This window comes from Triticum aestivum, chromosome 5B (assembly GCF_018294505.1).
Source record: "Triticum aestivum cultivar Chinese Spring chromosome 5B, IWGSC CS RefSeq v2.1, whole genome shotgun sequence".
NCBI classification, from domain to species: domain Eukaryota; kingdom Viridiplantae; phylum Streptophyta; class Magnoliopsida; order Poales; family Poaceae; genus Triticum; species Triticum aestivum.
Window position 1 is genome coordinate 8,016,468 of NC_057807.1, and position 27,860 is coordinate 8,044,327.

The window sequence follows — 27,860 nt, forward strand, 5'->3', positions numbered from 1 at the left end:
CCTTGGTAAGTACGCACTCATTATAGTTCGCTGAAATGTTGTGGTTTTGTTTTTTCTGCAGTAGCATGTTTTATCCACATGATCTTGAATGAAAATAATAACAGCACAGTGTTTAAGTTATTTAATTCTAGTTACTTGAGTTATCCGGCTACTTGTCTTGGTATAACAGTTGGAACCACAAGCATATATTCATGTTTGGTCTTAAACTAAGGACTGAACCGAAATCTTAGTCCACTGAATCCTCGGTTAGCAGTTCTCCAAATGACCAATTGGTCATCATGTTCTCAAAGCCAAATTTGTTCAAAACCCAAAGAAATGAACCGGTCAGTTCAATTTAACCGAATGCCCAGCCTGACCTATCATCTTGATAACAAAGGAGGAGCACACAGCCCACAAACTTTCTTGATCCAGTCTGAAAGTCTGAAGGATCACATGATTTACCTTTAGCCTGCTAATTCGCACCTTGCAAAAACTCCACTTCTCGAGTAATTTATTTTTGCAGAGGACTACTGTTATGGCGCTGCTAGAAGGAGGGCGCGAGAGGGCCGGCCGGGGGCCTTTTTGCCCACGGCCGGGCAAGAGGGAAGGGATTTCCTTCTTAATTCTTGCTTGATTAGATTGATACATCTCCTCTCTTTATATAAAGAGGTTTACTTGACTCCCAAGCAAGGCTTGCTTGACCCCTATGCAAGCGACCCTTATCTCTAATTAACTCTAAGACTAATGGGCCCATTAGGCCCATTACGTACTCTAACACTACACCCCACCTGGACATGCAGCTTGTCCTCGAGCTGCAGACTAACAAACTTATAACCATGACTCGACGTAACACAAACCTAACACCTAAAAACAAGACTTTTACATCTCGGCTTGTTTTATTATTCTCAACCTGTAATGGACTGGGATGATTTATTTTGGACCCTTAACAAAAAGTGGACACCATCCGCACGTCGGACGTGCATGTGTACATCCACCTGGATCCCATGGACACCACCTGGACAAAAGGAATGCATGTGTATGACCACCTGGAAGTGGTTGCAAGAGTGACCAGTAGAGGCACCCTCGCGGCGGCCGGTGGCGGAATGCAGTGGTGCTACGTGGTGCGCTGCTGTCGGTGACACCATGCCTTCTCCCTGCCGGACGGCTGTTTGTTTGCACCGCACAAGGAAGAGTGGAGGGCTTGCGATGGAGAATGACGAGGAGGGGTGCCCCCCTCCCAACCGCCGATGTTGCAGACTTTGAGGTTGCTGCCTGTGAGGAAAACAGCATGCCTGCTACCTGTAGGGGAAACCGCATGCCCAAGATCCCCGACGCAGTGTATGAGATCGAGGTCCTTTGCGCAGCGAAGGGCAACTTGGAGGAGCGGCAGCTGCAGACCACACATCTCCCGCACACGCCGACGCGCTAGGAGGCCGCGCGCAGCAGACTGCAGCCTCACCGCCGCTGACAGGTGGCGGGTAGCGATCCAAGACGGAAATGGTGACGGCGATGGTGGGGACTGGACTTGGCGAAGCGAGACTCCCGCCGGTGCGATCGATGCGGGATCGGAGCTGACCGGCGGTGGCTGCTGCAGCTGCAGCGGCTGCTGCAGTGGTGCACCGGGCAGCGACAGCGGCTGCTGCGGTGGAGCGCCGGGCGTGGCGGAGGCCGCCAGGAGCGGCGGCTGCCACTACAGCCAGTGCTGGGCAGTGGTGGCGATGGATGGAAGCTGCAACGGTTGCTGCAGTGGCCCAACGAGCGTGGCAAAGGCCGCCTGGTGCGGTGGCTGCCACGGCAGCCACAGCAGCGCGGGGGCGGCGATGGGCGCTGGAGGCGCGACCGGAGCCGGCCCTGACCACTGCGGCCACTGTGGGGACGCGGCGGGCGGTGGCGGTAGCTGCAGCTGGGGCGGCAGCGTACCTACGAAAACTGCGGAGGCCCCTGGATGCGGCGAGTACCACGGTAGGGCCGGCAGCCCGGTGGTGGCGGTCGCCGGCAGGGGCGGCGGCGGCCTGTAGGGGCTGGCCAGGTACAGTCGGATTCCTTGGACGGTTGTGACGAGGTCGTTGAGGACCCCAGTGATCTCCTCTAGGGTGTAGGCCACAGCCGGTGGTGTGGTAGAGGGCGCCCGGCATCTGGGTGGTGGCGGTGCTAGAGGATGCGACCAGCGGCGCGGACGGGTAGGGCAGCGGCGCGGTGGTGACGGTCGGCAGCGGAAGCGACAGGGTGGGCGGCGGCGAAGACATGATTGGAACTGAGCTACCTGACACCAAATTGTTATGATGCCGTTAGAAGGAGGGCGCGAGAGGGCTGGCCGGGGGCCTTTATGCCCACGGCCGGGCAAGAGGGAAGGGATTTCCTTCTTAATTCTTTCTTGATTAGATTGATACATCTCCTCTCTTTATATAGAGAGGTTTACTTGACTCCCAAGCAAGGCTTACTTGACCCATATGCAAGCGACCTATATCTCTAATTAACCCTAAGACTAATGGACCCATTAGGCCCATTATGTACTCTAACAACTACATTTCAATCAGACTTGGCTAAATCATGCGAAAACCGGGCCTAAACCTCAGTTTTGATTTCCAACTTGTGAAGACTGGGCTCTATTTGCTACTGCTGCCACTGCAGATGAAGCAGTTCTTTTTTTTTTGCCAATTTTCATGTTTAGAGTGCTGCTAAGATCTTTTATTCAAGTGCTTTACAAATACTTGCAATTCCTTTCTTTGACATCAGTATGCCATGTGATATCCCATAGTGAAAAATAATACTCAGATCTTAAACTTGGTTGCATTTTCTTATCAGACCATACCATTTCTGTCAACTGCAGGAAGTTGAATTGATCTTCTGCTAGAACTTACTACTGGTTCTGCATAATATCTATGCTTCACCATTCTGCAGTCCGTCTTCTCGGCCATACATGGTGTTCAGCGGCATTCTGCAGACTCAGCAGAATTTCATGGAGATGTCTGGTCATGGCCACCATTCTGCAATGTCCGAGGACTCTTCGGCAATGGAATCTGACATGCTTGCACCATCCTCTTTTTTTTGAGGCCCTGACTGTAGAACAATCGCTCTACAATATTTTTTCTATTAAATAAATGTTACTATAATACAAAGGGGACCCCACAAAAAAAGTATAATACAAAGGGGAGGAGCAACAAGAAAGAAGAAAAAAGAATTTATTAACAAAAAGAAGTTAGCCAACCTTGTTACCCTGGCTCTTCCATTCTAAATACAAAAGACATGCAAAAGATCTTGCATGTTCTTGGAAAAATTAAGTTAGCCAATAGCAGCTCTAGAAATACTAAGATTTCCAGGAAAGATCTATTAGCTATGCCTAAATAATTAGTTCTACTTTCAACACAATGGTGTTAGTCAATTGATTGGTAGAGTTCAGATAAGATTGAAAATCTTCTATACATTGTGAAAATTTGCTAACTCCGCCTACGTTGTCTAAACATAGCCGGTCCCAAGCTCGGGTAAAGGAGGAGGGTTGTGATAGGCTTGGCGAGCCAATGTAAAAAACTAGCCGCTATTATGGAGATGAAACCCAAAAGATTTTCGTTGGGGCATAACCCTCTCAGTGATGCGCCACATCGGAACCCGGGTGTGGTGTCAAATAGGCAAGGGCCAGGCCATCACCCCTCCGGTGGCGCACCGTATCTTGATCTAGATACAATGTCAAGTGAGCAAGGATCGGGTCGTCGCATCCTTAGTGGCACACTACATCGGCGCCCGAATGTAGTGGAAAATGAGCAAGGTTATTCGCATTTGACTCGACGAGTGTGAAGCGTAAGAAAGCTAGCCGAGTCTAGGAGGATTCGCTTAGGTAGCTGGAACGTAGGGTCTCTGACAGGGAAGCTTCGGGAGCTAGTTGATGTAGCGGTGAGAAGTGTTGATATCTTTGCGTCCAAGAAACAAAATGGAGGGGTCAGAAGGCAAAGGAGGTGGAGGATACCGGCTTCAAGCTGTGGTATACGAGGACGCCTGCAAACAGAAATACCGTAGGCATCATGATAAACAAGAGCCTTAAGGATGGAGTGGTAGATGTCAAGAGATGTGGGGACCGGATTATCCTGGTCAAACTGCTAGTTGGGGACTTAGTTCTCAATGTTATCAGCGCGTATGCCCCGCAAGTAGGCCACAATGTGAACACCAAGAGGGAGTTCTAGGAAGGTCTGGAGGACATGATTAGGAGTGTACCGATTGGCGAGAAGCTCTACATAGGAGGAGACCTGAATGGCCACGTGGGTACATCTAACACATGTTTTGAAGGGGTGCATGGGGGCTTTGGCTACGGCATCAGGAATCAAGAAGCAGAAGATGTCTTGAGCTTTGCTCTAGCCTATTAAATGATCATAGCTAACCTACTCTTTAAAAAGAGAGAATCACATCTAGTGACTTTTAGTAGTGGCCAACACTCTAGCCAGATTGATTTCATCCTCTCGAGAAGATAGGCATGCGTGCCTAGATTGTAAGGTGATACCTGGAGAGAGTGTTGTCCCTCACCATAAGTTGGTTGTTGTTGACTTCCGCTTTCAGATATGTGTCCAGCGGGATAAGCGTGCCAAAGTCACTAGAACAAAGTGGTTGAAGCTCAAGGGAGAGGTAGCTCAGGCGTTCAAGGAGAGGGTCATTAAGGAGGGCCCTTGGGAGGAAGGAGGGGATGCGGACAATGTGTGGATGAAGATGGTGACTTGCATTCGTAAGGTGGCCTCGGAGGAGTTTGGGGAGTCCAGGGGAAGCAGAAGCGAAGCTAATTAAGGATAACTGGTGGTGGAATGATGATGTCCATAAGGCGGTTAAGGAGAAGAAAGTTTGTTTCAGACGCACTACCACCTTCGGGTACCAAGACATCGGCTAAGGGCAGCAGAGCGGAGACGAAACACCCCTCGTATTATTAACTTGGGGGCTAAAGCCGACAACTGGCAACTTTCAGAATAACAAATGGTCGCGCAAGAGTCCACATAAATGACCATAGTATAAATCGCATAAACGGACCGCATTATAAAGGACAAGGTCCAGTTGATAACTTAATACAAATCAGTCAATGATTCCATCTTTGGAACACGGGCCCTCTATGGCCTGAGCACCCTCCATAACTTGTGGGAAATATTGTTTGGGCGGCGGTGCTCCTTTCCAGCTGGCAGCGGGGGGGGAGGGTGGGTCTAGTGGCCATGTCTATTTGCTTGATCTTCGGCCAATAAACCATGGTCTTTGCAAAGGCCAATCTTGCTCCTTCGAAGCACGCAGAGCGCTTCACCACATCAATCCGGGGAGACACGTCACTCAGTTTCTGCACCAGGCCGAAGTAGCTGCTCGGAATTGGCTCTAAGGGCCATAGCCGGACACAAAGGTCCTTCATGGTAGGCCTGGCCATCTGATGCAACTCCATCAGCTGCTTCATCTAGTTGTGAGGAGGGGAGGATGCTTAGGCGCCTGAAACTGCGCCCAGAATAGCCGTTGCTCGGTGTCCCCGTCCCGCTCGGCGTAGTGCGTTGTCGCATCCGCCACACTTCTTGGAAGCTCGGTGAAAACGTCTGCGGAGTGCCAGACCTGCATCGGCAATGCGAACCTATTGCTGCCAAATAGACTATGTTGTAAGTATGGCTTACCATCTGCGATCAGCCACACTTTGCGGAGCCCCTCTCGGGTACCCCGCACCTCTGTTCTGGCCTCCTCGAGCTCTTTCTCTGCGTTGCACAGCTCAGAGGACTGCTCTTTCTGTTTTTGCTCAAGGCCCTCACATTTCGTGATGACATCCTTGAGCTCTTGTTGCACTTCGGCCACTCGAGCCTCGCGCCTCTCACGGGCGATCTTCGCCATCTCGAGTTTGGCCACTGCCTTTTCAGTAGCCGCCTTCTTCTCGGCCGCCTCGGCCTTCTTCCATGCAGCCTTGAGGCCCTCAACCTCTGCAGTAGCAGCTGCAGTCACCGTACACCCTATGCTTAGGATACAATATGGAACATCACTATCTGGCGATATTAACTAAGAATTTCGACAGGAGCTTACCTTGTGCATCATCAATCCGCTTGTTGACAAGGTTAAGCTCTGAATCGGAGCACTTCAGCTTCTGATTGATCTCCTCCAGCGCCGCGGCATTCATAGTAGCTGCCAAGGATGCTGCCTGCAATACCAGTCATAACGCCTCAATTACTACACCATGGGTATTTGACCCTCTGTAAGGTTTTCTCAATCCTCACAGAGTCTCGGGGGCTGTTATGTACAGGGCCTACTCAAACCCTAGCTAAAAGGTAAATCAACATTATGGGGGAAAAGCATTACTTGACTCACCTCGAAGCCTGTTAGAAGGCCTTGAACTGCATCGTTCAGTCCGGTGTTGACGGACCGAACACTTTGTAGAACCGCACCCATAAGGGCGCGGTGTTCGGTGACGATGACGGAGTTGTTCACTAACTCCTCCATCATGTTCGTCCAGCCTGTCGCCGCCTGATTATTGGTGCTCGGCGCGGCCGTGGGAGCTCGGCTCCCTCTTTGTTGGAAGGTGGGATCGGTGCGTCCGAGGGCCTTGAGGGCTCCGGGGCGGCTGGTTGGGAGGGTCTGGATGGGCCGAACTCCCCTCCCGTGTTTGCCAGGAGGGACGCATCCTCTTGGTATTTGATGACCAAGGCATCGGCCTTGGCCATGATCTTGCCATCGCCCTTCCCCGTGTTCGGGCAGGGAGGGGGTCCTTCGGGACATCAGCTCCCCGGGCTCTGGGACCTCCTCAGATGCCACAAACTCCTCGCCGAAGTCTGAGCTGTCGGACAAGACCACCTTGGGCCTGCACTGCCTCTTCGGGGACCGAGGAGGTTTCTTCTCCTCGGCATCTTCGCATGCCGCCCTCTTCTTAGAGTGCGAGGAGGCGCTTTCCTCCTCGTCATCATCCTCTTTCCCGTCTTGGGCCGGCAGGGCCGCAGCAATCCCGACCGTGGTATCGGGTGACCTCTTGAACACAGACCTTTTTTGGTCTCCAGTAGGTCCTTCTTCTTCTTGCCCTTCTTCTCTGGCGCCTCGTAAGGTGCCACGACCAGCAACTCCTCCAATTGAATTGTCCGGGGCTCTTCGGGCAGAGGAGTCAAACTATTGATCTTCTTGGCCTTCTCAAGCCAGCCCTATAGAGGCAACAAAAGGAAACTTAGACCAAAATTTGTACATCATGAGCATCCGAATACAAATTGGGCAGTTGATCACTTACCTCCCTTGGGGGATTGGCATAGTCAAGGCCAATGTCTTCTTTCTCGGTCGGCCATGCCTCCCGGGGCTTGAACAACAACCTCCACACCTTGTCGTGGTGGTGCCGAAGAGGTACTGCATGGTGGCCGGGTCCTCGGGTTTGAAGGACCACATTTGGGTGGCCCTTTGTTGGCAAGGAAGGATACGGTGGCAGAGCATTATCTCAACCACGTTGGTCAGCTTGGCGCCGGTCTCCATCACATTGGAAACACGTTTCTACAGTTTCTTCACTTCGTTGTTGGATCCCCAATCAAGACCCTTCTTGGTCCGCGAGGTTAATCTCGCTGGGGTTCTCGATCTAAACTCAGGAGCTGCCGTCCAGGAAGCATCTCGTGGCTCTGTTATGTAGAAGCATTCCTTCTACACACCTTGACAGTGTCGATGAATGTGCCCTCTGGCCATTGTACTCTGGTAACCTTGCTGATCATTGCTCCACCACAGTCCGCCTGGGCGCCGCTAACCACCTTCGGATTGGTGTTATAACACCTTCAGCCATAGGCCAAAATGTGGCTGGACCTGCAGCAGGGCCTCACAAACAATGATGAAGGCGGAGATGTGGAGAAGGGAATTGGGGGCTAGATCATGAAAATCTAGCCCGTAGAAGAACATCAAGCCCCGCACAAAGGGGTGCAGTGGGAATCCCAGCCCCCAGATGAAGTGGGGAAGGAAAACCACCCTCTCACTTGGCCTGGGTGTGGGGACGACCTGGCCCTTCTCAGGGGCCCGGTGAGCGATGTCGGCTAACAGATAGCCGGCTCACTTCACCTCCTCGATGTCACTATTGGTGACTATTGAGGCCTCCCACTTGTCGTTGGCACCGGATCCGTCCATGGCAGTAGCTAGGGAGGGGCGGGGAAGGTAATTGCTGCAAAGAAGTAACGCATGGCGATGGAGCTCTAGAGATTGGAAAAGCAACAGCGAGAGGTGGAAGAAGGCGTAAGCTAGTAGCTACAACTTTTCCCTTTTTATAGGTCGTGGAACGACCAAGAGTTCCTTTTTCCACCCCACGGGCCTCTCCACTTCCCGATAAACTCGCGATGTTATGTGCGGGTGGGGGGGGGTCGAAATCATTGATCATATCCCTAAAAAACGGGACACGATCTCTGCTTTGATGAGACACACCAATGGAGACGCGGCCTCGAGCCGCGCATCAAGGATTTCCGGCCATTTGGTATTGTGACCCTATTGGTGTCTATATAAACCAGAGGGCCTTAGACTTTAGGGTTAGAGCAACAGCCATCGACATATTCTCCTAGGGTTTAGCTCACCCGATATCGTGGTAGATCAACTCTGTAACCATATCATACACATCAATATCATAAAGCAGGACGTAGGGGTTTACCTCTTCGAGAGGGCCCGAACATGGGTAAACACTGTGTTCTACGCTCCCTGATCACCATTGATTCCACAGCTCGGGACCCCCTACCCGAGATCCGCCGGTTTTGACACCGACACCTGGATAGGAGTGCAGACAACATAGAGAAGTACAAGATGGCAAAGAAGGAAGCAAAGCAAGCTATCAGTGAAGGAAGGGGTCAGGCATATGAGGGCCTCTACCAATGAATAGACACGAAGGAAGGCGAAAGGTACATCTATAAGATGGTCAGGATCCGCGAGGGGAAGATAAGGGATGTTGGCCAAGTCAAATGCATCAAGGACGGAGCAGCAGGAGTACTTCGACAAGCTGTTCAATGGGGAGAATGAGAGTTCTACCATCGAACTGGACAACTCATTTGATGATACCAGCGTGCATTTTGTGCGGAGAATCCAGGGCTCTGAGGTCAAGGATGCTTTAAAAAGGATGAAAGGAGGCAAGGCGATGGGCCCTAATTATATCCCCATTGAGGTGTGGAAAGGACTCGGGGACATAGAGATAGTATGGCTAACCAAGCTTTTCAACCTCATTTTTCGGGCAAACAATATGCCAGAAGAATGGACGGAGTATATTAGTACCAATCTTCAAGAACAAGGGGCATGTTCAGAGTTGTACTTATTACTGTGGTGTCGGGTGGTGGGTGCGACATATGCCAACGGATGGCTTATCATTGTGGGAGCCAGTAAGACATCGCCGGTGCCTGGAAGCGGGATGAGGCGAAGACATGCATGCTGGTGGATCTTACCCAGCTTCGGGGCTCTCCGTGGAGATAACACCCCTACTGCTGCTCTACGGGGTCTCCGCATGATCACTAGATCAATAAGTAGCTACAAGATGCTCCTTGAGCTGTTCGGTGGCAGGAGGAAGAAAGGCAAGGCTAGCTCTCTCCTCACCCGATGGTGGTGTCTAAAACTCTTAGTGTTCAACCCTTTGCATGGGTGTCCCGAGGGGTTTATATAGGCCTACCCCCCGGGGGTACAACGGTAATCCGGCTGGGCACGGGCCCAGGCCATCAGTGTCTACAACCGCCATCTTCACCGCTGGCTCCTGGGGCCCGCCGACTGGTGGGTCCCATCAGGGGCTGGTTACTGTAGCCTCGCCTCTGATGACGAGGGCTTTGTCGTAGTAAGCATGGCTACAATGCTGCCGCCTTGCGGGCTCCCACTGTAGCCATACCACGTCTCATCCGCTTAATGGTCCGCCCTCCCCGAGGGGAGCAAGCCGGCTACTGGAAGCCGGCCCGGCCTTGGGCCGGCTGGGGGAGGCCGGGCCGCCTTCGGATGTCTCTCTGACCGAAGGGTCCCGCCGCCTATGGGCCGTACTGGCATCCCGTCATGGTTGGCGTCATGATTCTTATGGCAACAGTGCCACGCCGGACGGGGGATGGCCATCCCATACGGCGTACTGTGGCCATGTATCTTCCGGGATTCGGGGGTGGCAGGGTTTGCTATAGCCATGCCCCGCCCCATCACCGTTATGGGCGATGGTCTTGTTAGAAGGCGGCGTTCGGCCGCCTGCTTCTTGTAGTCGGCCCTTTATGGGCCGTCTTCGTAGAGTCAGTCCTTCATGGGCCGGTTTCTTGGAGTCGGCCCGATCATGGCCCCCCAAAGGTTGTCTTATGGCCGGGCCGGCTTCCACCAGCCGGCTTAGGCTATAGCCGGCCGGAGGAAGGCGGCCCCACGTCTTCGGTGCTTCGAGGTCCAATCGGCCGGTTGTTTTTTCTAATGGCCAAAGGGAGCTGGTTAGGCTACCCGTGGTCATTTACTCCGACAGTAGTCCCCGAAGCTGGTTGGGCTTCGCGGCTGAAGAAGGAATCGTGAAGCTCGGCCAGCTTCCTATCCCGAGGAGCCGGCTGCCAGGAGCCGGCCTTCCTTGCATGCCTTCTCGGTGAAGCTTCCTCAAAATTCGAAGGCGGGAACCAGCGGGCGGGAAAACCGAACGGCAGGCTGACCGCCCGCCTTCTACGCGCCACATGGCACCTCTCAGCTGGCAAGGCCTGCCAGCCCACGCGTGTGACAGGACGCCGTTGCAGGCTGGGGCCCGCCACTTCCGCGCCTTGGCCAGTGCGCGGATCCTTTGTGGCTCGAACCGACCGCACGTCTTCTGGCGGTGGTTCCCACTCGCCATCAAGGCGTGATAACCGCGGGACATGGGGAAGTGGGTGCAGTTAATCCCACGCCCCTCCCGCGCCTTGCCTCCTTGGCTTCGCCGCGCGAGGCTATAAGTAGGAGCGGGGAGGGGGAGCAGCAGTAGTTCGCACGCTCGCCCTCGCCCTGCCTCCTTCTTCTTCCGCCTCGCCGCAGTGGTTCCTTGTCGTGCCCCTGCCTCGGCACCCTCTCCCTCCCAGCGTGCCGCAGGCTTGCTGCCTCCGCGCTGGGCGCTTCTCGCCGCCGCGCTCGCCTTCATGGCTCCGACGTCGAGCTCTTGGGACAGCTCCATCATCCGCAGTGACCACATAGATTTTCTCCGCAAGATGCGGCGGCTGTCAAGTGAGGATCTTGTGCAGGTCCACCTCGCGCTGGCGAGGGAGATCTCGCCGGCGCTGGAGGAGGGCGAGCGAGTGATTTTCTACTCGCACTGCATGCGCGGCATCGGCCTCCCCGCCAGCGGCTTCTTCCGTGCATTCCTTGAGTTTTACCAGCTTCAGCCGCACCACCTCACCCCCAACACGGTGGTGCTGATGTCGGCCTTCGTATCCCTATGCGAGGGCTTCCTCGGCATCCTCCCCACCATCGAGCTCTTGGGGGAGTTCTTCCAATCCAAGCTCGGCACGGCCGTCGCCGGCGTGCCGGCCCAGTGCGGCGCCTTCATCGCCATAAGGCGGTCCGTCGCCAACAACCCCTTTCCTGCCATCGCGCTGATCCAGTCAGTGAAGCTCTGGCAACGATCTTACTTCTATGTAAAGAACATTGCCCCGAATGGCGACTACGTCAACTTGCCGGCTTAAGTAGCCGGCCCGCCGGCTAGGAGGCCGGCCACATGGTCCTACCGGGCCAGATCGCTGATGCCGGCTGGAGCCGGAGCCGTCGCCCGACTTCGGGTGCTCATCCAGTTGGACCACCTGACCGGGCCCGACTTGATCGCCGCCTTCGTCGAGCGCCGGGTTCTTCCGCTTCAAGGCCGCCCTCATCTGATCTGTCAGATGAGCGGTCACTTCGACCCGAGCCGGCTCAGCACTAGGGAGATGCCTCACGATGAGGTGTCCTATATGGTGGACTACATCGCCAACTGCAAGCTCAAGCCGGACTGGTAGTATGGCATGGCGCCGTTCTCTCACGCCAATCCTCCATCTATGGTAAGTTTCTTCCTTTATTTGCTGCCGAATCCTTTTCCAGGCCGACTCTTGATCCGTCGGTATGTCTTGAACCAGAATCCCCTTCTTCATCCTCAGGTCGGAACCGTGGGGCTGGAACGCGAGTTCGCCCCCGACCGCGTGGCGGACGATCCCGACGACGCCGACTTGGGGGCAGCCGCCCTAGACGAAGAAGCTACGGGGGGCGGCCACGAAACGGGCGGCTCCGGCTTCACCGCCAGCTTCAACGACTGGTCTGATGATGACGAGGCCGACCCCGTTCCCCACCTCCAGCCGACGTCCGACCCCCAAGGCGCCGGTCAATCCGGTGGGCCGGCTGCACGAGGCGGCGTGCTGAAGCGCCGAGCGGCGCCAACTTCCTTCGGTGGCCGACCGAAGAGGCCTAGGGTGCCCGCGGCGGCGACCAAGCGGGATGAGGCGGCCGCGAAGGCGGCCCGCTTCCGCAAAGTGGTGAAGCAGCAGCAGGCAGTCTTGGCGTAAGTTCTGACCTTTACGCAACTTCCTTTCTTTTCTTTAGTCGGTGTTCTTATGAGTCTTGTTTCCGTTTGCCAACCAGGGCTCCGCTCACCCTTGAGCGAACTACCGCCGCACCCATAGTCGGCGGAGTGGGAGGGTTTGCGGGCTCCCGCCGCGTGGATCCCCGCGCCGAACTTCAGGCGGCGACGGAGCGGAACGCGTGGGAGGCACAACGAGAGGCGGAGGAGAGAAGGGCAGCTGCCGCCGAGCCGGCCCTAGAGACGACAGCGGAGTCGGCCGAGGCACAGGCCGACGCGGCGGCAAGGGCCCAGGCAGAGGCCGAAGCCGCGGAGAGGACGGCGGAGGCCCTGCGAAGGCAACCTCCGCAGCTCGTCATCCCCCTTCGTTCCATGCCCCCGGAAATCTCACAGCCCCCGCCGGAAGAGGTCCGCCGCGACCCGCAGATGGCGGGGAGGGAGGAGGGCGACGTGATCGTCCTGGAGGGAGGAGTGGTGCCGCCTCCGTCGGCCGGGACCAGCCAAGGCGGCCAGCCTGAGGTGCCGCCTGAGCGGCCAACCACGCAGACGGATCTTGTGGTTCCACCGCCGGCGTGCAGCAAGGGCGGCTTCGGAGCCGGAAACGCAGAGGGCGGCCGCCTCCAGCTCGTTGTCGCATGAGCTGGAGTCGGCCACCGCTAGCTCGCCAGGGTGGACGCAGGGCGGCGGGACAGCCGCGCTGACATTGGCGGCGCAATACGTCCACAGCCGGCTTCAGGCCCAAGCCACCGCACTGCAACAATGTACCCGAGAATTTCTCGCGACGCGGGCGGTCGTTCGGGTGAGTTCTTTGTTCTCGATTTCTTTCCGTGGGGGCGCATCAGCGCACCCACTAGGTGTAGTCCCCGAGTTCCGAGCCGGCTGCTGAGCAGGCGGCTTGGAACTTCCTCGAAGACTTGCTTTACTGACTTGCTCTTGCTTGCTTATTCGTCCTATTTGCAGGATTATCACAACCTCCATGCCACCACTTTCAACTCCCAGGTCCGGGAGGCAGACAAGAGGGCCGCCGATCTGACAGAGAGCCGGCATAAGTATTTTTGTCTTTCATCTCATGTGGGGGCGCGTCAGTGCACCCACTGGGTGTAGTGCCCGAGATTCGGGCCGACTGCTGAGCAGTCGGGTCGGATCTTTCTTGCCGACTTCTTTCTTAACTTCTTTCTTTCCATACTGGCAGGTGCCAACGCCGACTTGAGGCAGCAGCTGGGTATCGCCCAGACCGCCCTTCGCACCAAGGAGGGCGAGCTCAATGCCTTGGCCCAGGAGCGTGACTGCCTGGCCAAGAGACTGGCCGACCAAGAGGAAAGCCATCAGGCGGCCCTGAAGGCGGCCCAGGACAGCGAGGCCGCCCTCAAAGCCGAATTCAAGACCGAGGCGGCGGGCTGGGCCGAGGCGAGGCAAGCTCTGAGCGAAGGCTATGGCCGTGTTGAGGACTTGGTCGACGGTAGGCCGCCTTCTTCTTCACTCTTTGCTTGTTTTTGCAAGTCGGTTTATCTTCTGACTTGCTCTGTTTCTTCTTTGTGCAGAGTACTTTCCTGGCCACTTTGTCGCCGCCAACCAAGCCATCGAAGCCCACCGGGAGGCCCGGCGGCAGGCTGGGGTTGAGATCGCGCCAAATGCCAACCTGTCGCTTGAGGAGCAGCTTCTGGCGATCGAGGCCCGCCTCCAGCCGGCCTACCGCATGCTCCTCCGGCTCCAGCGTGTCGGGGCGCAGGTGCTGGCCGCCCTTTGGCCAGGCGAGGTAATCCTTGCACCCCCAGCCGCACTGCCGACTGGCTGGAGGTAGCCGTCGGCCGCCTCAAGGCCTGGAAGGCTTCAGCGGCTCGATCCGGCGCTCGACGGGCACTGGAGTTCATCCGGGCTTGGTACCCAGGGCTGAACTTGGATCAGCTGTGCACCTGGCGGCAGGAGGCCGATGAGGAGCTAGAGGCGGTGCGGCCGGCTATCATCCAGCGCGCCTCGGCAATCGCCGACTTCACCGACACCAGCATCTTTGCTCCTGAGGTGAACGAGGACAGCGCCGCGCAGCCGAAGGACTGGTTCTGGCTGAACCCGGTCGACGGTGTGGACTCGGGGGAGGAGATTGACTCCAGCGACGAGGGCGAGGAAGAGGAGGAATACAACGAAGACGCTGAGCCGGATGTCGGAGCGGCCGGCCAGCCTCAGCCTGACCGTGCCTCCAGCAATGAGGCACGCGCGAACGCTCCGCATGCAGCCGGCGATGACCAGGCCGAGACACGCCAGCCGGCCACCCCTCCAGCCGACACCGCCGTCTCTACCGTTCTCCCTGAAGCTCTGGGCGCTCCCTTGGCTTGATTTATCATTTACTTCCCTGCTAGTTACTCTTTGGACAAAATTTTTATTTCGCGCAATTCCACCCACTGGGGGTGTACTCAAACTTCGTTGAATGCCGGCCTTTCGAAGGCTCTTTGATGTAAATATTATCATGCATGTGTTTGGCTTCCATTCCGACTTGCTTTTTATCTTTCAGCTTTCCTCCTTTGCCGCCTTCCCTTGGTTGCCGCCTTCCCAGCCGGACAGCTGCTCTGCAGTCTGTGGCCGGGTAAGGAGTTCGGCCGCCTAGGAAGGCAAAGGTTCGAGCTCTCTTAGATTTTTGGCAGAGTAGGAAAGGAAGCCGGCCAGCCGACTACTCCGATAGTCGGTTGGCGAGGGGGGAAGCCGGCTTGCGTTATGTAAGTTCGCTAGTCCTTAGCCATTTTTTCATGTGGGCATCCTTTCCGCCTTTAGCTCCTGCTAGTTGGGCAGCTGATTCTTCGAGTTGTGACTCTCGCAAGAGATGGCTTGGGTGCCGGCACATTACTTGTCTGACTGCAGGTAGAACTTGGACATAACTTAAGGCGGCAAGTCCCCGGGCCGACTTAGTCGAACCCGGTGCCGGACAGAGAAAGTAAGTGCAGTAGGGTAATCGTGGGAGTGATACCCGGCATACATAGATAAAATAGGGCAGTCCCCGAGAACTCCTCGGGGGCCCGTTGTCTCATACTTAATACAAAAGATAGCGTGATACATACTGCATTTCAACTGTAAAATCTTCGAAGAAGATTGGCGTTCCACGGGCGCTCCGACTCTTTGCCGGAGTCATCTCTCTTGCGTGCCTTCGGCTTCTGTGCGTCGATTAGGTAATAGGAGTCGTTTCCCAGAGCCCGGCTGATGACGAAGGGGCCTTCCCAAGGGGCTGAGAGCTTGTGCTGGCCGGCTGTTCGCTGGATTAGTCGGAGCACAAGGTCTCCCTCTTGGAAGGTTCTTGGCTTCACTCTCCGACTGTGGTACCGGGCGTAGTCCTTGCTGGTAGATGGCGGACCGGCTGAGGGCTAACAGCCGGCTTTCTTCCAGCAAGTCAACACCGTCTTCTCTTGCTTCCTTGGCCTCCGCCTCCGTGTACATGGTGACTCGAGGTGAGTCGAACTCGATGTCAGTTGGGATGACAGCCTCAGCACCATATACAAGGAAGAAGCGGGTGAAGCCAGTCGATTTGTTTGGAGTAGTGGGCAGACTCCAGAGGACGGCCGGCAGCTCGTCGAGCCAGCAGCCGGCTGAACGCTCCAGCGGCACGACCAGTCGGGGCTTGATGCCGGAGAGAACGAGGCCATTTGCTCACTCGACTTGGCCGTTTGACTGTGGGTGGGCAACGGACGCTAAGTCCAGTCGGATGTCGTGTGTTGCGCAGAAACGTGCCAATGCTCCCTTGGCGAAATTTGTGCCGTTGTCGGTGATGATGCTGTGTGGGACGCCGTACCGGGTTGTAATGTCGGCAATGAATGTCATGGCAGTCGGGCCATTCAGCTTCTTGATCGGCTTTGCTTCAATCCACTTGGTGAATTTGTCTACGGCAACAAGCAGATGTGTCATGCCGCCGCACGCCGTCTTGAATGGTCCGACCATGTCCAGTCCCCAGACGGCAAAGGTCCAAGAGATGGGGATGGTCTTGAGTGCAGAAGCCGGCAGGTGTTGCTTGGAGCCGAAGACTTGGCACCCTCTGTAGTGTTTGACTAGTTCCTTGGCATCCTCCAATGTAGTCGGCCAGAAAAATCCATGGCGGAAGGCTTTGGCGACAAGCGCCCTAGAGGCAGCATGGTGGCCGCATTCGCCTTGGTGGATGTCTTCGAGGATTGCCATGCCCTTCTCTTGTTCGACGCAGCGCTAGAAGACTCTAGCAGCGCTGCGCCTAACTAGCTCTTGATTCATTATTGTGTAGGCTCCGGCTCAGCGTTGGACTTGTCTGGCCGAGATCTCGTCAGTTGGTAGTTCTCCATTCACCAAGAACCGCAGGATGGGTTGAGCCCATGATGGAGCTGTGATTTCTTCCACAGCCAAGACAGCTACTGCAACCAGGGTGGGCGGGCTGGGTTCTGAGGAGTTGGAGTCGGCCTCTGCCTGTTGTGTCACTGTAGTCCTCGGGCCGGGTTCGGCTACGGCAGTCCCTGGGCCGGGTTCGACTATGGAAGTCCCCGAGCCGGCTGCTGAAGTCCTTGGGCCGCCTGCCTGGTCCCCGAAGTCGGATCCGACTGCGTCGGGGTCAGGCGGCACGAAGATGGAACTGGATTCCGGAGACGGCTTGACAGTTGGCTTGATGAGGCGTTGGAGGGCGACGCCGGTTGGTATAGCTTGTCGGGTGGAGCCTATCCGTGCCAGGGCATCTGCTTGCTCATTATCGGCTCGTGGCACGTGAAGGAATTCGCACCCCTCAAAATATCCGCTGAGCTGCTGGACAAGGAAGCGGTACCTCGCCATGTTCGCGTCTTTGGTGTCCCAGTCGCCGGATGATTGCTGAACCACTAGGTCCGAGTCACCATAACACAGGATCCGGTAGATGCCGAGTTCCTTGTCTAGCCGGAGCCCGTGTATGAGTGCCTCGTACTCGGCCACATTGTTGGAGGCGGCAAAGTGGATTTGCAATGTATATCTGAGTTTGTCGCCTTTGGGAGAGGTGAGGACAATGCCGGCTCCCAAGCCGGTGCGCATCTTGGACCCGTCAAAATGCATCCGCCAATGAGAGGAGTCTGGAGCCGGCGGCAGGTACTGGGTCTCGGCCCAGTCGATGAGGAAGTCGGCCAGTGCTTGGGACTTGATGGCGGTGCGGGGTTGATAGTAGATCATGTATGGGGCCAGCGCAATGTCCCATTTCGCCACTCGGCCAGATGCATCCCGGCTGCCAATGATCTCGGCGAGCGGGGCAGTGCAAACGACCGTGATGGGATGCTCTTGGAAATAGGGCTTGAGTTTCTTGGAGGCGAAGTACACACCATAGCACATTTTCTGATAGTGCGGGTAGTTCTGCTTGGAGGTGGACAATACTTCGCTCAAATAATACACCGGTCTCTGGACTAGCTGAGCTTGGCCTTCCTCTGGGCGCTGAACCACAATGACTGTGCTAAACACCCGGCTGGTGGCGGCGATGTAGAGGATCATGGGTTCCTTCTCGGTTGGTGCCGCCAAGACAGGCAGCGTGGACAGCATCTTCTTCAACTCGTGGGAAGCTTGATCCGCTTGGTCATTCCATTCAAAGTGAGCCGACTTCTTCATAAGGCGGTAGAGGGAGAGAGCCTTCTCTCCGAGCCGGCTCATGAAACGGTTCAAAGATGCCAGGCATCCAGTGAACTTTTGGACGTCTCGCAGCTTGGTAGGGACCTTCATTCTCTCTATGGCCTTGATCTTTACAGGGTTGCACTCAATGCCGCGTTCGGAGACCAGAAAGCCTAGGAGCTGGCCGGCTGGTACTCCAAACACACATTTCTCCGGGTTGAGCTTGATCTGAAACCGGTGTAAGTTCTCAAAGGTTCCTTGAGGTCTTCCAACAGGGTGCCGCGTTTCCCCGTCTTCACCACAACATCGTCTACATAGACGTGGGCATTCCTGCCGAGTTGCTTGAGGAGGCATTTCTGCATGCAACGCTGAAAAGTGGCGCCGACATTTCTCAAGCCGAACGTCATAGTCAGGTAGCAGAAAGCTCCGAATGGGGTGATGAAGGCGGTCTTCAAGCGATCAGTCGGGTTCAACTTTATCTGGTGGTATCCGGAATAGGCATCCAAGAAACTCAACAGCTCGCATCCGGCTGTGGAGTCTATCACTTGGTCAATCCTTGGCAGGGCGAATGGATCTTTGGGGCAGGCTTTGTTGAGGCTGGTGTAATCGATGCACATGCGCCACTGCTTGTTCTTCTTCAGTACGAGGACCGGGTTGGCAAGCCATTCTGGAAAGAATACTTCCATAATGAAGCCGGCTGCCGGAAGCCGGGCTCTCTCTTCTCCGACTACTCTTCTCTTCTCTTCTGACAGGCGGCGCAAGGGCTGCCTGGCCGGCTTTGTGTCAGATCGAACGTGTAGCTTGTGCTCGGCGAAATCCGTCGGGACACCCAGCATGTCTTTAGGAGACCATGCGAAGATGTCCCGATTCTCACGGAGGAAATCGACGCGCTCGCCTTCCTATTTGCTATCAAGGCATGTGCCTATGACAGCGTGCCTCTCCGGGTGCTCCGGATCCAGGGGTATCTTCTTTGTTTCTTTGGCCGGCTGGAAAGAACCTTGAGCTTCACAGTCTTTGGGGTCAGGAGACAAAGCCGGTTGCTTGCCAGCCAAGGCCACAACTCGGTCCAGCATCTTCTTTTCTTCGGCAATCACGAGGGACTCGGCCAGGCGACTGCTGGCCGCTGCACACTCAGAGGATTTCTTGTAATCTCCAGCTATGGTGATAATGCCCTTGGAACTCGGCATCTTCATCTTGAGGTAGGAATAGTGGGGCACAGCCATAAACTTGGCCAACGCTGGTCGGCCAAGCAGTGCGTGGTACGGGCTCTCCAAATCCACCACCTCGAACCATATTGCCTCTCGGCGGAAATGATCCTTGTCTCCAAAGAGGACATCCATCTTGATCTTGCCGATTGGTGCGTAGGACAGGCCGGGTACGATGCCATGGAACACGATCCGGCTAGGCATGAGGTGCCTCGGCTTGATGTCGAGCTGCTCCATGGTATCTCGGTACAGAATGTTGATACTGCTCCCGCCATCTATCAGCACACGGGAGAATCGAGCGGCGCGCCTCTCCGTTGCCAGGGTAGCCTCCAAAATGAGGGCATAGGAGCCAGGAGACGGCATCACCGCTGGGTGGTCGTCCTGGCTCCAGTTGATAGGTTTCTCCGACCAATGCATAAACTCAGGGTTACTGGAGGCGACCGCGTTGACTTCTTGTTGTTGCCGGCGCCGACTTTGCCGATCGTCCGGTTGGCTCGTGAAGACGATGTAGGCGGCATGCTCGTCAGGGAATTCGTCATGGACGGCTCCGACTGCTGGTCGAACGGCCGGCTGCTGGGGGACAGGAGGCGGCTGGCCTGCAGGCGGAGGCGGCAACAGCCCCTCACCCTTGGAGATTCGGGTGAGCCAATGGCACTTCCGGGTCGTATGGTTGGACGGCTTCACGCCGCTGTGGAACTTGTAGGGGGCATCGAGAGTTTGCTCGTAGGAGAAAGTCGACTGCCAAGCCGGCCTGCCGCCCTTCGGTTTCTTAGGAGCCGGCCGTTCCTCGGGCTGCTCTTCTTCGACCATTGCCACCTACCGACTTGTGGAAGGCGGCATCGGGGCCTTGCGCTTGTTGTCGTTCTGATATGGGCGCCGAGTGGACTCTCCAGCCGGCGTCTTGGGAGCCGGCGCAAGCACTTTCCCGGAAGCGTCGACTCGAAGTTCGGTCTTCATGGAGGAATCGGCCGTGGCGTATTTGTCCGCGATGATCAGCAGCTCGTCGAGGGTAGTTGGCTCGTCGCAGAGGAGTCGGTGCTTGAGGAGGGTGCCCTCTCGGCACCCGACCATAAAGTACTCGATCGCCTGAACCTCGTGCACCCCTTCGCAGGAGTTTCGGAGCTCGGCCCAATAGGTGAGGTAGTCACGAGTCGACTCGTTAGGTCCTTGTACGCAGAAGGAGAGCTGTCGGGGCTTGGGTGCCCGCTTGTAGGTGCTGGTGAAGTTGCAGATGAAGGCTTCCGTGAAGTCGAGCCAGCTGTTGATGCTGTAGGGCTTGAGGCTGTTGAGCCAGGTGCACGCCGTGCCTTGGAGCATCAGGGGGACATACTTTACGGCAACGCGCCGGTTACCGTTTGCTATGCGAACCGCGGTGGAGTAGTCGATCAACCAGTCCTCCGGCTTCACGGAGCCGTTATACTTGGGCGTGTCTCTTGGGAGTGAGAACCCTTTGGGAAAGGGCTCATCGCGGATGCGAGGGCCAAAACAAGGCGGGCTGACATCATCTTCTTCTTCTAGGGCCAGGGATCGTGCAAGGCGGTCGATCCGATGGCGGGCATCGTTCTCGCCGACTCCTTCGCGGCGACCAAGTCGGCCGCTGAGAGTCGGATGCTCGATAGGCGGCGGGGTGGGGTATCTCTCCCCGCGAGGTGGAGGAGGGGGCAAGTCGCCTCGTCTCTCCACACCTCGGGGACGGCCTTCCGCGTCGTGCTCGATGGTGATTCGTGTCCGGCTGCGGCTAGCAACCGGCTCCTTCTCTTGTTTCGCATGGGCGCCGCCCGCAGTCGGTGTACGCGACGTCGCGCCGTGTTCTCGGCGGGGAGGGATTTCAGCTCGGACGCCGGCTTCGTGGCACGCTGCGGCCGCGTCGATCAGTTGCTGGATGCGTCTAGTCATGTAGGGGAGCTCGTCGGCCCCCAGTCCGTTGAGCTCGTCAACGATCGACTGGGCGGCGCGTAGATTCTCGAGGGGCGTGGCGTAGACCGGGCGCTGCGCACCCAGCATGCTGGCAATGGCCGCGCCACGTTTCTTGACGGCGCCAACCTAGCTTGGCCCTTCTGGAGGCGGCATGCCGAAGGCGGCACGGTCGACCTCGCGCTGGTGGGCTTCCGTGAGGCATCTCATGGTGTTTATCTTCTGGCCCTCCGCGACGAGGGGAAGGTGGCGAGCCTCCAGCGCCTCGGCGTCAGCGTCGGCTGGAATGGGGACGGACAGGTCCTGCAGCACCGCTTGCAGGGCGTCATGGGTGTTCTCGCCGGAGGCGGCTCCGTGGCTGATGACTAGCACCTCAGTGACAGTGCTGCCGCCATTGTCAGCTCGCGGGAGGGGGTCGTCGTAGACGATCACGTCAGAGGGGAAAGCGTCAAGCGATGCCGTGTCGGAGTCGACAAGCATCGGGTCGGTGGAGCCGACCGACTCCAAGTCCACGGTAGACTCACCGGAGACATGGAGTTGGTCGAGGAGGCTGACGAGGCGGCTCTCGAGGCAGCCGGTGCCCGCGTCGGATGCGGGCTCGTCGGAGATGCAAACCTCGCCAAGGAGATTAGCGAGGCAGCTTGTCGCGCAGGCGTCGTCAATGCTTTGCAGCGCGTTGGGGCAAGCGCCATCGGGCGTGCCGGGCTGGCTACGCTCGCGGGGGAGGAAAAGAGTTCCCGTCCAGAGCAGGTCTCCGGACGACGGTGCACCTGGCCCCACGGTGGGCGCCAAATGTCGGGTGGTGGGTGCGACATATGCCAACGGATGGCTTATCATTGTGGGAGCCAGTAAGACATCGCCGGTGCCTGGAAGCGGGATGAGGTGAAGACATGCACGCCGCCGGATCTTACCCAGCTTCGGGGCTCTCCGTGGAGATAACACCCCTACTGCTGCTCTGCGGGGTCTCCGCATGATCACTAGATCAATAAGTAGCTACAAGATGCTCCTTGAGCTGTTCGATGGCAGGAGGAAGAAAGGCAAGGCTAGCTCTCTCCTCTCCCGATGGTGGTGTCTAAAACTCTTAGTTTCCAACCCTTTGCATGGGTGTCCCGGGGAGTTTATATAGGCCTACCCCCCGGGGGTACAACGGTAATCCGGCTGGGCGCGGGCCCAGGCCGTCAGTGTCTACAACCGCCGTCTTCTTCGCCAGCTCCTGGGGCCCGCCGACTGGTGGGTCCCGTCGGGGGCTGGTTACTGTAGCCTCGCCTCTGATGACGAGGGCTTTGTCGTAGTAAGCATGGCTACAGTGCTGCCGCCTTGCGGGCTCCCACTGTAGCCATACCACGTCTCATCCGCTTGGTGCGCACGCCCCGAGGGGAGCAAGCCGGCTACTGGAAGCCAGTCCGGCCTTGGGATGGCTGGGGAAGGCCGGGCCGCCTTCGGATGTCTCTCTGATCGAATGGGCCCGCCGCCTACGGGCCGTACTGGCATCCCGTCGTGGTTGGCGTCATGATTCTTATGGCAACAGTGCCACGCCGGACGAGGGATGGCCGCCCCGTACGGCGTACTGTGGCCATGTATCTTCCGGGATTCGGGGGTGGCAGGGTTTGCTGTAGCCACGCCCCGCCCCATCACCGTTATGGGCGGTGGTCTTTTTAGAAGGCGGTGTTCGGCCGCCTGCTTCTTGTAGTCGGCCCTTTATGGGCCGTCTTCGTAGAGTCGGTCCTTCATGGGCCGGTTTCTTGGAGTCGGCCCGATCATGGCCCCCCAAAGGTTGTATTATGGCCGGGCCGACTTCCACCAGCCGGCTTAGGCGATAGCCGGCCGGAGGAAGGCGGCCCCACGTCTTTGGTGCTTCGAGGTCCAATCGGTCGGTCGTTTTTCCTAATGGCCAAAGGGAGCTAGTTAGGCTACCCGTGGTCATTTACTCCGACATGTGGAATTAAGCTGATGAGCCATACGATGAAGCTATGGGAGAGAGTCATTAAGCACCGCTTAAGAAGAATGACAAGCATGACCAAAAATTAGTTTGTTTCATGCCTGGGAGGTTGATCATGGAAGCCATTTTCTTGGTACAACAACTTATGGAGAGACACAGGGAGCAAAGAAGGACTTGCATGTGGTGTTCATTGACTTGAGAAGGCCTATGATAAGATACCACGAAATGTCATGTGGTGGGCCTTGGAGAAACACAAAGTCCTAGCGAAGTACATTACCCTCATCAAGGACATGCATGATAATGTTGTGACAAGTGTTCGAACAAGTGATGTCGACACTGATGACTTCCCGATTAAGATAGGACTGCATCAGGGGTCAGCATTGAGCCCTTATCTTTTTGCCTTCGTGATGGATGAGGTCACAAGGGATATACAAGGAGATATCCATGGTGTATGCTCTTTGCGGATGATGTGGTGCTAGTTGACAAGAGTTGGACGGGGTAAATAGGAAATTAGAGTTATGGAGACAAACCTTGGAATCCAAAGGGTTTATACTTAGTAGAACTAAAACCGAGTACATGATTTGCGGTTTCAGTACTACTAGGCGCGATGAGGAGGAGGTTAGCCTTGATGAGCATGTGGTGCCTCAGAAGGACACCTTTCGATATTTCGGGTCAATGTTGCAGAAGGATGGGGCATTGATGAAAATGTGAACCATCGAATCAAAGTCGGATGGATGAAGTGGTGCCAAGCTTCTGGCATTCTTGGTGACAAGAGAGTGCCACAAAAGCTAAAAGACAAGTTTTACAGGATGGTGGTTCGACCCGCAATGTTGTATGACACTGAGTGTTGGCCGACTAAAAGGCGACATGTTCAACAGTTAGGTGTGGAGGAGATGCGTATGTTGAGATGGATGTGTGGCCACACGAGGAAGGATCGAGTCTGGAATGATGATATACAAGATCGAGTTGGGTAGCACCAATTGAAGAGAAGCTAGTTCAACATCATCTTAGATGGTTTGGGCATATTCAGCGCAGGCCTCCTGAAGCTTCAGTGCATACCGGACGGCTAAAACGTGCGGAGAATGTGAGAGGTCGGCGTAGACCGAATTTGACACGGGAGGAGTCCGTAAAAAGTGATTTGAAGGATTGGAGTATCATCAAAGAACTAACTATGGACAAGGGTGCGTGGATGTTTGCTATCCATGTGTGAACCATGAGTTGGCCGCGAGATCCTATGGGTTTCACCTCTAGCCTACCCCAACTTGTTTTATTGTGAAAATTTGCTTTTGGTGTTTTTCTTTCTTTGTTTTGGTAGTGAATTGTTTTAAATTTAGGAAACATATATTTCAGGTGGAACAGAAATGCAAGCACTATTACCACCAAATGAAATGTGGTTTCATATTTTAACATGGTGGCTTGGCCTTACAGGAGTTGCTCTTCATAGAACTCCCGACATTTCCAGTCCTTGAAGGATGCTATCAATGATCAAATCAATGTTATCAGGAAGAAGCTTGGCGAGTTATTCATCTGGCAAGGAAGCCAAATCGACTCGTCTCCGGTACATTCATCAGCAGCTAAGGCAACAACGGGCATTCCAACAGTATGGTATGATTCCTTTTTCTTTTTTTTTGCGGGGGTATGGTATGATTCCTTAAAACGACTGGAAACCACAGAAGGGAGTACCTGAAAACTCAATTACAGTTCTTCTCGCTTGGCTTTTTGAACACTTCATCATCCACAGCTATGCGGCTTCTACGGTCCAAACATTTCAGTCTAGGATAATAACCCAGTTCAATCCATCATCCACAGCTGCCACACTTGCATACAGACAGGATGTGAGTTTCACACGACTCAACATAAGTGGTAATCAATAACATGTTCTACACTAACATACACCCTCTCTTTAGAGAGGGAGTAAGTTGCTTCTACGGTCCAAAAGCACCATAATTTGAAGTTCTTGTCTGACAAAAAAAAGATTACGCCAAACTTGATCTGCATTGGCATGCAAGGGTTAATTCCATTGACTCATCCATGAAGGCCAGCAGCAGCCAAGTGTCTACACAAATAAAAAACATCAAGGTTCGATTAGATAGATCTTTGCCTGATGAGAAATTCCTGCATAAATATAGCAACAAGAGAGCGACTCTCTACAAACCAGAGTCAGACCACCAAAGTCAGAGTACATATAGAACACCAAGTTCAAGGTGAGATCAAAAACAACATTACATTATGAAAACATTGTGGATGAGAGATCCTGAACCGAATTCAGAGCTAATTAAAACTCTGTTTTATAATGGACAAGGCCTGGAGGATGTAATCAAGTCTCTGTCTTCTTCCATGGCGATCATGTTTCGCTAGCGACCAAGGGTTAATTGGCTAACTAACGTTGACACAACTTTTACTGCATTTTCCCATTCAAGATGTAACAAGATGGCAAGGCGGAACAAAACTAAATCACTAAAGCGATCTGACGGAACAATCTGTTACAAACAGAGAATGAGATACACTTCATGAAGTTATTTACCGCAGATAACAATCTTCTCTATAACCTCCCAATTTGTTTTCAAACGTACTGAATCTAAACAGAGGGAAATATGAAAAAATAAGTTTACCTTTCTTGAAGCTCAAGAAACACAAAGACTCACATGACCTCTTTATTATTCAATCGTGATAGGATAAGTGCCTTCACAAATAATAAAAACATCACGGCTCCATTAAATATGCCAAGTTCAAGGTGAAAAAAAAGTTTTAAAATGCGAGGTGTTTACCATCTATAATATCCTCTCCACAATCTGATACAACTACAGTCAAATTTCTAGTGCGTCGGCAAAGTTTGGCAGCATTAAATATTAGAACCTATAAAGCAATCAATAGAATTAATTTCTCAAAACATATTTCTCATAGTGCTTTGCTCAGCATGAATTAAGCAGCTCATGAATACAACATAGGATTGACTTACTGAAACATATTTTTCTGCATATAATTTATTTCTCTGGTCAAAATGATCCCAGCATATGTCTACCAACATGTTTTCCAACTGGAAAAATAGTCAAGTGTGTCACATAAAAGAATGTAAATATATATGGAAAATACACCCTACAATCAGGAGCCTGTCATGCTTAACGCCACATACGATCCTAGTCAACCCATCCTACACGGCACATAGGGTCTGTCAGAGGATAGGGTGGTGGGCTCATGTGATGTTGACGATTATGAACCCCTCATCATGATACCTACAAGTTGTAGGTCATCATGAGCGCGCTGGGGTGATCATCAATGCACTTGTTGACCCCGGGTAGGTATTTTAGAGACGGCGTAAGAAGAGAAGGTTGTTGAGTTCACCTCTGTTTTTACGCTTTCACTGATGGACAATTTAAGAGGTCCGCAAACGTAGTTCTGCTGCTCGAGAAATCAAGCTGACAGGGAGGATCATGCCCGTTCTTTACCGCTCCCAATAACCACCATGATTCCCTGAGTACCCGTATTTTCTTCACAGCAGGCTCTGACATACCCCTAGTAGGCCCATCTTTAGCGGCACTAGGGAAAAGATCATATACTGTTACCGCTGACAATAATGGCTAGAACTCTAAAGATTTCATATAAAAAACACCTCCACTAGAAGTACAATTCAACATATTTACATCCTACGTACAATGTACCCTTTTTAATCTTAGCTACAGGATAAATATGTGCCAACCGCATAACATGTATTCTTGCATCCAATTGATGAGTTATCCATGCAGAAAGTTAATCCATCCAGCCATGAGGCAAGGAGGTGGTTCCACTAGCATGGCATTATCTAGATTATCTAATTACCGAAAAAGTGTTTCCCCCCGCTTTGTGTTCCAAAGCAACCAACACCAAGTACAGAGATCGCTGTGGCGAGCAGCACAACACACCAAGAGAAAAAGAAAAAGAGAAAAATGCCAACCATGGCAGCTCGGCAAAGCGCGGATGATCCGCCACCGCAGCGCCCACCGGATACAGACCACCACAGACCGAGGCTCCGAACCTCCGCGTACCAAGCAGCACCTCCAAGAAGGGATGCGACGCCGACGACGCTGCTGCCCGGACGAGTCCTCGGGTTTCCCCCGGCACGCGGAGGGAGGTGGGGGTGGATACCACCGACACCCTCTAGGAAGGAATGGTGGCACCCGCAGGTGTCACCGCGTCGGGGCCGAAGCCAGCAAGGATTTATCCCGGATTCCAACCCAACGGCCCAACCGAACGGAACCGACCCGCCAAACCGTCGCCCACCACCATGCGCCAACGAAGTAGCGCCGCCACCCACACCGCCTCACTACAAACACCATCACGAGGCCAGAAGGACCAGAGAGAAGCTCACCACGACGGGAGCAGCAACACCGATGCCGAGCGGGAGGGAACCACCTCCACCGCTGTTGTGCGGGAGGCCCGCGCCTCCGGCACCGTCGCGGTAGCCGTCCGGACGCGGCAGCGGGGCATGCCGGGCCACCCCTGGCCCAGCCAGGCCCGAAGCGGGCCCGTTAAGCCTAGCCGGCCGCGATGCAGCAGGCCGGCGTCGGCGCCGCCGGCACCCAGCCACTCGTCGCGTCTCCCCGCCTCCCAGAAGCCACGCTGGAGACCATCCCGTCGTCGCCACCCAGCTGCATGCCTGCATGCGCCACGGAACCCCACCGCCACGCCAGACCGCCGCCGCCTAAAAGCACCCCCCGGAGCAGCTCCGCCCGTGCCGGAGAGCGACCGGGAGGGGAAGGGCCAAGAGGCCGCCACCACCAGCAGCCCCGGGGCCAAGCCGGCCGCGGGCGCCGGTGACGGCGGCGGGAAGGGAGGAGGGAGGGGAGGGCCTGGAGGGAGGAGGCTG

The 27,860-nt window shown here is 55.2% G+C and overlaps 1 protein-coding gene across 1 annotated transcript in view; it reads right to left on the bottom strand.

Moving 5' to 3' along the window:
- Nucleotides 1–24,707: 24,707 nt before the first annotated feature.
- Nucleotides 24,708–27,860, bottom strand: part of LOC123115411 (uncharacterized) — a 15,889-nt gene continuing 12,736 nt past the window's right edge. The window contains exons 9-12 of the mRNA XM_044536571.1: nt 25,977–26,054; nt 25,786–25,873; nt 25,630–25,700; nt 24,708–25,073 (exon numbers count right to left, since the gene is read on the bottom strand). Coding sequence (XP_044392506.1) covers nt 25,675–25,700; nt 25,786–25,873; nt 25,977–26,054 — 192 coding nt within the window. The 3' untranslated portion in view covers nt 24,708–25,073; nt 25,630–25,674. The remainder of the gene's footprint in view (nt 25,074–25,629; nt 25,701–25,785; nt 25,874–25,976; nt 26,055–27,860) is intronic.